Source organism: Colletes latitarsis, chromosome 10 (genome assembly GCF_051014445.1).
Source record: "Colletes latitarsis isolate SP2378_abdomen chromosome 10, iyColLati1, whole genome shotgun sequence".
Taxonomy (NCBI): domain Eukaryota; kingdom Metazoa; phylum Arthropoda; class Insecta; order Hymenoptera; family Colletidae; genus Colletes; species Colletes latitarsis.
Window position 1 is genome coordinate 20,952,127 of NC_135143.1, and position 11,007 is coordinate 20,963,133.

General features: G+C 33.2%; 2 protein-coding genes across 2 annotated transcripts; both read right to left on the bottom strand.

Annotated features, from left to right (window-relative positions):
• Positions 1–559: 559 nt before the first annotated feature.
• On the bottom strand, positions 560–8,318 carry Lnpk (zinc-ribbon metal-binding protein lunapark). The gene is made up of 15 exons (XM_076773786.1): positions 7,689–8,318; positions 6,743–6,784; positions 6,485–6,672; positions 6,232–6,418; positions 5,718–5,973; positions 5,305–5,466; positions 5,021–5,212; positions 4,869–4,952; positions 4,672–4,802; positions 2,082–2,092; positions 1,772–2,036; positions 1,568–1,687; positions 1,270–1,365; positions 1,022–1,180; positions 560–817 (listed from the first exon to the last, which is right to left on the bottom strand). Exons 1-15 carry the CDS (start codon positions 7,713–7,715, stop codon positions 803–805), a joined length of 1,935 nt encoding a protein of 644 aa, XP_076629901.1. The 5' UTR covers positions 7,716–8,318; the 3' UTR covers positions 560–802.
• Positions 8,319–8,653: 335 nt separating this feature from the next.
• LOC143346047 (malate dehydrogenase) lies at positions 8,654–10,969 on the bottom strand. Its single transcript, XM_076773787.1, has 3 exons — positions 10,559–10,969; positions 9,827–10,213; positions 8,654–9,154 (listed from the first exon to the last, which is right to left on the bottom strand). The coding sequence occupies exons 1-3, from the start codon at positions 10,967–10,969 to the stop codon at positions 8,780–8,782; spliced, it is 1,173 nt and encodes a 390-aa protein (XP_076629902.1). The 3' UTR covers positions 8,654–8,779.
• Between the last annotated feature and the right edge of the window lie 38 nt (positions 10,970–11,007).

The following is an 11,007-nucleotide window of genomic DNA, read 5'->3' on the forward strand; positions in this document are numbered from 1 at the left end:
AAAGTACCATCTCGGTGTCACGTCCAATGTTATTGATTCAGGACGGGGTAATTATGCAAGTTAGAAGATTTAGCTACGATGACCTTGACCTTGACATATGCTTTAAGGACAGTCTCTTGAGTGATTGATGGGTTTTAGCCCTCGATCGTTGTTTGTTAAAAAAATACGGAACTTATTTTCGACAGTATTTTTATTTACTAAAAATATTTAATAATGGATTATCATTTGTTTAATGGCCTTACAGTCATTTAGTAAGAACAAAAGGAGATGGTCAAACAAAAAGAACAGGTAGTCTGCTTGGCGATAAAATAAAATATAACCAAATCTAACCGATTTGCTGAAACTAATTGGATTAACCCAATTGATATTCCAAGTTCTATTCTTTATTTCGTTCTATATAACATTATTAACTTAGAAGTCTATTGCACTATTCGCGTCAGATATCTCCCAATTTTTTTTCGAGTTATTTTATGTATCGATATCTCGAAATAATACATAACATCATCCTCGATTTTTAAAATTTCGCAGGATAGGTTCTTCAAACAAAAAGTCAACAAGATAGTATCCTTAGTGTATTTATTTTTTTTCATATGAATTATGTATATACATGTGGATTTTTTTTATGAGACAAGCATCACGGCCTCCGTGCGAACTCTGATGTCTCTCAGTATTCGAGCCTATCCCTTCAATGTAATGAGACAAAAGAAAGGATGATGTTTTTTCCTGATAACGCAGATGATAAAATAAAACGACCTCACAATGCGAGCTACGACGTAGCACATCCTACTGCTAAGCAGCTTCATTACATCGTCAATTCCTGAAACGCATCGAAAAAATGCAAAGTGAATTTCTTGCATTGCGCACGACACACCAATTATTCTATAAAAGTTTGATCAGTCTGCCAAGATTTGCAACAGTATTTTAATTCTGATGATTAAAAAAATTCGAAACCATTAAATGAATCATCATACAGTGTCCTGGAAGAAAAGCAACATCAATCATCTGGCTTTCAATGACTTACCATAATAGCATTGACAATGTCGTTGTCATTATTTTTGAGAGCTTTAATGGCTTTCCCTCGTGACGCATTGGCTTGACACATTACTAACTCAATATCTTTTTCTTCTACGCCTGTTTCATCGACCTCTTCTTCTGATTCTTCTTGTATAGGTGCAACGACCTGCGATGAAATAATGTTCAAAAGTAAAATGCAAATACTATACAAAACTTGGTGCCGTTTTTTATAGTAAATAGAATAGTGTATCTTACCGTAGTACTACCACTAGCTTCAGTTGCTGGAATAACTGGTGGTTCCTTAAACTTTTCAGCTGCTGCCATTTGGGCTTGCTGACTAAGATCCTCGATCTGCAAAAAAGTATTTTTTTCTTATGTAGAAAGATTGAAAAATAACCATTCAAAAAATATAATTATTTACTAAATATCAGCCTGCCAAGGAATTATCAACAAAATTTTTCAGCTGTTTAGCGAAACTGTAAAGAATCATCATTCACTCTAAATAATAAAATTACAAATTCCTCATTTTTAACAATTATATTGCAAATCTCACCTTAGCTTCACCAAATACTATATATGTATCAGAAGCTGGATTCTTCAACACATCTGGCTTGTTGATTACAAAAAGAATATTCTTCGATTTACGAATAGTTACTCTGTTGACTCCTTGGACCTGTATACAATAGAAAAAAAATTAAAATATTTATTTCTGTGATAAAGAAAGAGTACACTAAGAATGCAAGTACATTCAACATACAGGTTTCAATCCTAGTTTGCTCATAAGCTTCCTAGCCTTTTTCTCTCCACGACTTTGTTTTGCCTTAGATACCATGTCAATAGGAAGACCAGTAACGGTCGTTCCTGAGAAACCAGTAGTATCACCGGCATCTAGTTCTTCCAAATCTGGAAGCGTATTGTCCGAGTCTGAATCGGTTCCGGATCCTGCAGCTGCTGCTTCGACCTTGGTAGGTTCGGAGCTCGCAGCTTTGTCAAGTTCAGTCAGTTCCGGCATGTTTGTTAATCTACAATTACCCAATACAATAAGACATTATTTCTTTTGTACTTACATAAACAATAACTTAATATACACAAACGCGTTATGAGATTAGATACTGACTGATTTCAATTACGTTGAGAACAAAATTCCTAACACGACTTATGAATTAAAATCCAATCATTTTACGAAATATAGTCACACGTGTTTGATACCGGGTTTACAAAGTCCGCCCCACCTAAAACATTTACCGGACGTACCACGATTTTCAATGAAAATACGCGATCCAAAGCGCGGGAACAGAAAGTTACCGAAATTCATCAGCGAACTGTAAATTACTCGCAAGCACGAAGTAATCGTACGAGAATAGTAAATACTTATCGTACAATGATTGTCATAGACAAATGGACGTTGTTATGGCGCTCACTGAAGGTAGTCGAAAAATACTTGAAGCAATGCGATCGACAAATTTTTGTCGTTGCTTCCGCTCAGTTATCGCGACACGTTGATAAGAGTTTCGTCGTGCACGAGCAACTCGTTTCGAGCCTCTTTACACTCGTATGCGTTTTAATAATGTTATTGTAACACGGCGATTTGGCGAATAAAGATCATCGAGGTACAAATATTTCGCACGTTCATCGTTGACAATAAGTTATATCACGCGATACGATTTGCATGGGAAGTTGCATTGATTCCTCGTCTCTCGATATTCGCGCTCTTTTACCATCATAGTAGAACGATGCCGAAAAAATCGTTAGATTTACCTCGAACAATAGTCCGTCAACGACCGAGCACTATTTTTACCATGTAAACTAAAACCAATTCACGCGTATGCACCAACGAACGCAATTTCATAATTTTACGAACGCATAATATTTCGTTATGGGTGCGTTCAGTTTAAGCGCGTACGTCTTTAAGTACTATTCGAAACCATTCTCGTTTTTACTATTAGATACTTACGCTTGTTTATTATAACAGTTTGTTTTAGGGCTATAAATAGCTGTGAGTGTGTCAAAATGAAAAATAAACCAGGAGAAACAATGGAATCAGGACTGTTCTTGCAGCCGCTCAAAATACATGCAAAAGTAAACGGCATAAATAATACATGTAAGTACTGCCATCGCGCAAGAACTTAAATTGAACGCACCATAAATTAACAGTTGCAATTGACCGCGAAAAATGATAGACAAAAATAACACAATTTAATTAATATTTCATTTACATATAAATAAGTACTATCATAAAAAATGTAATCACCGCGAAAATGGTCCGATACTAAAAATATATTGAAAATGTATAAAAATTCTTTATTGCATTTGATATGTATATACAAATTAATAATTTTTGTAAATCTTTTCGAAGCAATAATTACTCAACTGGAGAATTTAAGAAATTTCCTTTAAGTTTCCTCCGCGTATGTTATTTACTATTATTTATTATAATTTTAAAAGGTGCTAATGTTATGTTATTTTATTGAAAAGTATATTTTCTTTAACAATTATTCAAACAGCTTTGATCACTATGTAAATACAAGTTTTAAATCACATTAAGTTTTACATCAAACACTATGCTTTAAACACTGCTTGAAATAAAAGCATTCGGTTATAATCGTAAAAAAAAAAAACGAACTTATCTTTTCTAAAGACAGGAACCTCCTTTTTTTATGAATTTTCTGTGTCACCTAGGTATAAATTGAAAATTAATTGTAGTTATTGTGTGCTTTACTGAATGACAATTTTTCTCTGGCGCCTAAATAAATTGTAGGACACAAAGTATATGTTGTCATTATAATAACATATTTACTAAAAGTTTAGCAAAAGATAGATCGGTTAAAAGGAAAAGTGAAATATCATCTTGCATATTTTCTTCTTTTACATAAATATAGACATAACAAAATTCATACCTTCCACAACATATAATATTAAACGTGTAATTTACCAAAAGTACCGTTTAGCGTTCAATTTGTATCCCTTTAATATCTTACGAGTACAAAAAGCAGCATGCACTTAATGAAAAAACGAAAAAGATTTAACATTAAAAATGATAAAAATGTAAAGAAAAATCAAATTTACTGTGATTTTATAAAAAAAAAAAGAAGGAAACGATTTTTATCTACTATAAATACTAATGTCCACTATTGACAAGATAAGCAGTCTTACATAAAATTGATCACTGACTACAATTTTCAACGTGGGCGTTTTTGTAATGCTTCAGATAATTTACGATCTTTATAAGAATAAACGATTTCTAAAAATTCTTCAATACATTATAAAACTTCACGATTTTATAGGTAACAGATAGATGAAGCAAAACTTTTAAAGGGATTGACAAGATATTATATTAATAATATCTTCTAAGTACTTGTGATAACTTTGCTTCATTTTACAGTTACGCAAAATCCTAACAAGAATTAGACAAGAACAATTTGGAATGACTTCTCATTCGAATACGAGAATATAGTATTTATATAGGTCATGCAAATACTATATTACTATCTACTGTTTAGTATGATACTTGTTGCTTTTTGACTATTTAAGTAATATAGTATTTACATTTTTGCTACACATATATGTAAACCTATACACCTATATACTACAAACCAATTGTAGTACGGTTCATAACAAAATGTTTCATGTTGCAATTTCATTGAGAACATGTTGTTAGGAGAAAGATTCGTCGATGTCCATTTTTTCAACACTTTCATCACATTTATTAGCTTCTACTGTATTGATGTCTGTGTAGGCTTCTTCTGTGTTGGTTTCTTCTGTGTTGACTTCTTCTGTATCTGACTCATCTACGATTCATAGTTGTGCATGCAAGTAGAAAAATAATAAACTACATCAATAAAATTATTACTTACCACATTTTTTCTTTATTTCTGCTGTAGTGTGTTCAGTATCTTCAGATATTTCCGTTGGTCTCTCAATTACTTCGATATCCGAGTCTAGAAAGTATGCATGCATTACGACACAAAATAATACTACAATCAAATATCGTTAAACGTGTTCAAACCTGTATCTGATGGACTTGACGACTCAATTTGAGTATGCTCCATTGATTCGGAATTTGTAGCAGGTGACACATGTTCTGGTGTACCTAATAATGATGAATTCTGTTGAGGAGTTGCACAAAGCTCCAATTTTTGCGCGGAAGGCTTTTGTTTCCTTGCAGGATTCCAAAAGTTGCAATAACAACATCTGAATCCTATAAAAGAAGAACATACATATTTTAAACATTTAGTGTTATAATCGAATCTTTATACTTAACTCTTTTTGTAGTTTACGATAAATGTTTACCAAGATATTCAAACTCTTCTTTCAATGCCATTCCGTTATGGGACTCGCAATGTTTGCAAATAAGTGCATATCGACTTGATGGGCCATCGCCAACTATGTATTCAACCAATCGATCTAAATAATTCCTTTGACGAGGTAACACCGGACGCGGTAAAGGCGATCCTAATAAGCAATACATTTTATAATTTTCTGGTTCAAACGATACATCTATAACGTCTATTCTTCATTATCATAAACATTTGATTTTCATAAATTAAAATAACAAAAAAATATAATGTACTTGTTAAAGAATTGCATTACATAAAGAATTAATAAATATGTGCGATATATCTAAAAATTTGGAACTAAATAACGATACTGTTTAAATAACAAAAAAAATTAAAAGCAGGAACTATAGTTCTAACAATACTAACGATAAGCCATAGCTGGAATAGTAGGTCTAACACCACTTTGAAAAGGAGTGACTGGTGTGTTCCGAATAGGAGCCGCGCCAACGGGGACAAGGCCAGCGTTAGTGGGCATTCCACTTTGCGCATTTAATGGTTGATTTTGACTTGTTATTACTCTTTTCCTCATTTCCCCAGAACTAGACAATGGGGATACATTCTGTGGTATATTTTGTCTTGCTTTTAGAGACGTTTCCATTGGAGTTGATACCCTAAATGTTGACTAAAATAAAATTGTTTTTACTATGATGTTTTACTCTCTTCTCTTTTACTACTGTTAAGAATTTTTTGCCCGCAAATAAATACGAAAGAAAATGAATATATATATATAAATCACATACCTGTGGAGATAACTGTAACAAAAAAAAATGGAAACGAAATTCAATCAATTGAAACAAATTTGCGTATAAAATATATGTAACTTAAATAACGAGAAATTCATTTATCAGATTTTATTAAATTTTATGCTGTTCTTACTTACAGATGTCATTTTTAACTGATCTGGAGCAAACTTTAAAAGAATTTCTTTAGCCTTTTTATATGTCTCTGTTTCTGTAACATCATCTAAAATTTTCTTTTTCTCTATCTGCATTGAAGTTAACTTTTCTTCATTTTCAGAAATTTTACGTTTATAATACCATGTAACCAACTTTTTTGTAAGTAGTATTCTGTGATAATAAAATATTCAATCAGAGTGTGAGAGTAACTTGAACATATAAATAAATAATACTTACAGTATTGGAAAAATCAATAATGGAATAATATAAAATATTTGATCATATAATGATGCTGGAAAGAAACATAAATAAAAAATAAATGCTGTTATTATATAAAGTATGACACTGTAAAGAATAAGAGTGCCAACTATTCTTTTGTACTTCTGCTCTGTGATATGTCCATATCTTTCTATGTCTTTAATTTTCTGTTAAAAAAAATATTTGTTATAATGTTGAAGCTTAGTGCTATATTTAAAGAAATATAAACTTTTTTACCTTATCAAGATCCTCTAAGATTTCAATTGTCGTTTTCTTTTTCTGAAATGTGCAAAACACTAATATCTTTATATGTTTATATAATTTAATAGTTTTATTAGAATTATGATTATACAAAAAAAAAAGAAAGAAAAGGAAAGAGAAGAAAAATATCCATGTAAAAAACACAGCTATATACAGATATAACTGTAAATGAAATTTGGACCCTTGTATCAAATTCAAATGAATTCATTACTAAGAATCAAATATGTTCATGGAATAATAATTAATGTGTAAGCTTTGAACTACATGAGCAGCATGCTAATTCATAGTTTTTAGCAGTCAGTGCCAAATCATGGTATTGAATAACTAAGTTTTATATATTTTTTTAATAATATTTTCTTTAATCATAGCATGTTCATATATTTTTTAATAGAAAAAAAATGTTGTATAAAGTCATTGTCTAGGGAATAATGTTGCAGACTACTATAATGTTTTCGATTTAACAATGAGGAATTTAAATATGTTTAATGTAGTGTCATTGAATGGTAATTTTGTATTGCATGATAAATCTGCTGCATAAATTATGTTTCATTTTGAATTATCATTGAATGTTGGAAATTTTAAGCGCGTAAAAGAATATTATTGTAGAAATAGCGTATATAATTTATTTCTAAAGAACGACACATATGTTAGTTTTTCTTTAAGCTTTGTTTAAATTCTTCTTATCTTCGCGCCTAACCTAGAAAAGCTGTCAACCATAAATCCGTATCTTTATTTACAATTAATTCTAGCACCGAGAAAACGTAAGATATCGGACATTAACGGTAATCAATCCGTTACGGAAGACTATGGCCGAATAATAATTCCTAAATGCACAGTGAAAGAACAAGATGCAGAAGAACGTTAACCTTAAAATCAGAAGAAATCGTTAATATTATTTTTGTAAATATTGACACAGACTTACATGAAATCTTGATAATATCATCCCCATATTGTAGTCACTTTAACAAAATCGAGAAATTGTTTAGCAAAGACAAACGGCCCGTCTGGAAGGTGTCGAAGTCAAAACAAGAGGATTCGTAAAATTTTAAAATAGACTAGCCGGGCGGTATCCACAGTCGTACGACCCAAATTTAAATCCTTCCAAGTTTTGTTTCGATATTTATAGATCGAATTATCTATAAACACTTCGCGAATGGCAATAGTACGAAATACGCTATCGAATACACGAAGGAAATATATATTTTCTGTCGGCGCGCGATTTATTCATAGAATGCGAAAATATATCGACGAATCAACAGATGTCGGGGATTTCCTTTCTCGCTTGTCACTTTCACGTATTACAAAGCAATGGAGCGTACTTATAAAAATGTTTTTTTGGATCGTAGTATCAGTCGTTGAGTTCACGTACTAATGAATCACGTAAGCCGGTTACTTCGCATTTTGTTCTTGCCAAAAAATTAACCGGAACTGTGATCGCCCGACCGTTTGAAACTATAAAATGAACTGAGGCACGAACGACTATGCACAGTATCAGAAGCAGTTTTGTTCGACGAACGTAGCTTCCTGTATCGATAAGGACAAATACAAGAAGCAAAATAAACATTAGCACCGTTGGGCATACGCATGTAACATTTTAGAGGATATATGTATAAATAGAACTGACGTGTTACGCTCGATCGCTTAGAAAAATCGATATGTTAATACACATTACTATTTTTATTGAAGTATAATAATACACGCTTTATGCCACATAGTAAGAATGCAAAAACATGTTATTTCGGTATTGGTTAAAACCAGATAAATATTACAATCAAAATTAATATCGTTAATTTTCGGTTACTTTTTTAAACGTGCTTTAATATATATTACAATAATGTGATTGTTGTTTAATGAAATAACATTACAAAATTATCTCGCTGCCTTTGTTTCTCTAAAAATTATCGAAGAATCTCTGTTGTTTAACAATTTACATTCAAAAAATGCTGACTTTGTTTTGATAACGTAAGTAACGATTTTATTAAATTACATAATCTCGTATGAGACGTAATTAATTTATATATTTTTTAGCTTATTATTTCTGTGGCTGCAAACCGTTTTCATTGCCATTTCGACGTATTCGTTAATGAACGGGATCGCTTGTTCGATAAGTACTATTTCCGTAGGTGACATTTTTGGCAGTCCGTAATTTTTTTGTACCCCGCCTGGACCGAAATGCAGCTCGTTCGTAAAAAATCGGCAACCTGGTATCACGTTCGATCTCACGTAAGCATAATTAACGATGTTAGTGAATCCGCTAAGCCCACCGGCAAGCGTGAGAACTAGTTTAGCGGCAGCTGCTCCAGCGGACAATGTCGGCCCTCTGGATTCGATGTTTGCCATTTCTTTATCCGAGCCGCGAAAAGATTGCAACAGCACGTCGTGTTGTGCCTATAAATATATAATATCGTATTCTGTTATAAATTTAATCGCGTGTAATAAAAAAATGTTGACAGAATTCCACGGATCTCCGATAACATTGCATTATTCTACATCAGTGTTTCTCAAACTATAGTCCACGGATTTCCAGGAATTCACGTATAAAATAAATCCCTAGAAAACTCAGACTACGTATTCTAATTTCGTTTGGTATTTATACATACGCATTATTTTAGAAAAGAACATATAAAACGTATAAATTAAAAGATAATCTTTATAAATTGAATAAAAACATTCAAAACTTAATTTTACTACAGAGGGTTTACGAAATCGGTTGAGCGATTGATTATCGGTATTCGCGAATGAACCCGGTACTCTGTGCAAATCTTATCGCAAGATATACAACGTTTGATTAATTGTTTGTATCACTATAGTCTAAGTATTTGTTTAAAAGCTGGAGTTTATGTACTGTCCTCCGCTGACTTGAAGTCCCGTGGCAGGAATGCGAGAAAAGTAGAAGGGATACACGATACACGTATTCCCACGTACACATTGAACTCTGGTTCGCTATTCGTCGCGGCAATTACACACACATCTGGACTGCCTGAGAGCAAGGGAGCAAGACAGATAGATGAGCGGTCCCGCGAGACTCCAGTCAGCGGAGGCCAATACTCTTGCACATACATCAGTGAATCGGTTGATCGGAGAAGCCCGCGATAAAAGCGGAACGATGGTGTGAGGATCTGCTCCACCAATCACGGGAATCGTTAGGAAAGCAGGATTCAAATCTAGGAGATTTGCAGTCGTTGCTTCCATTTTCATGCGTTCGAAAGCAGTGGAACCGATGATTCGGTCCGGATCCCACCATCCAGCGAGTTTGTAAATTTCCGAGACCATAGGAAGCATCACTGTGACTGGTCGAACAAAAACAGCTACTAAAGCGTCCGGGCTAACCGATACCATTTGTTCGGCCATATCGCATGTATACACCGTCGCGGCTTCGAATTGAGTTCCAGGATTCGAATCCATCGTGTTTAGATCTGTTTCATCCATCAACGCGATAATGTTCGTCTGTAGATGATATCAATTTACGCGTATCAATCGTATTCGGTAACAGTGAACTGAAAATGATACATCATTGCATTTTCAATTGCTTGTAAGATCAATGACATTATTGTTACTGCAATAGCCAATTTATTTGGTATTGTCAAGTAGCCAAAGTATCTCATGAATAGTATTACAAGTTGTTGTCTTGGAAAGAACTAAAAATCAGGGCCACTAACGAATTTATGGTACACGATTGAATACAAAATAAAGTTCACTTTTTGTGCAAGATCCCCTCATACTTTAAAGAAAAAGAGACAACAAATATTTATATTCTGTAATAATTGTGGCGGGAAGATAACGGAAACGTACTTCTTTGAGAGCATCTTTTATACTTTTTTTCTTAAAATACTTTATACGAGTCGACGTGTCGATATGATTTGCATCCAAAACTGCACTAGCCATGGAATTGCGTGCATCCACCAGATGCACGCGTTTTATCATTCGTGATTGTTTTAAAAGAACAGCTGTGTAAATAGATGCCTCGCCTCCCCCAATTATACAGACTTGTATGTCACCTTTGCGATCTGGTAGGAAGCAATCATAATCCTTGAATTCGGATTTCTTATTAGATTCAGCATCCTTTTTTGAGTTTTGGTCATTTTCATTGCATTTTTTGCCCGTGACTTTTCCATTATCGGTTGGAATTTTCGAAATGTTTCGACAACAACGGAATATACATTTCTTGGGGAATTTTAGGAGGCATCGTTCTATTCCAATCATGTTCGATCATTTACCTTGCGATGCAAGTCGTTGACGAT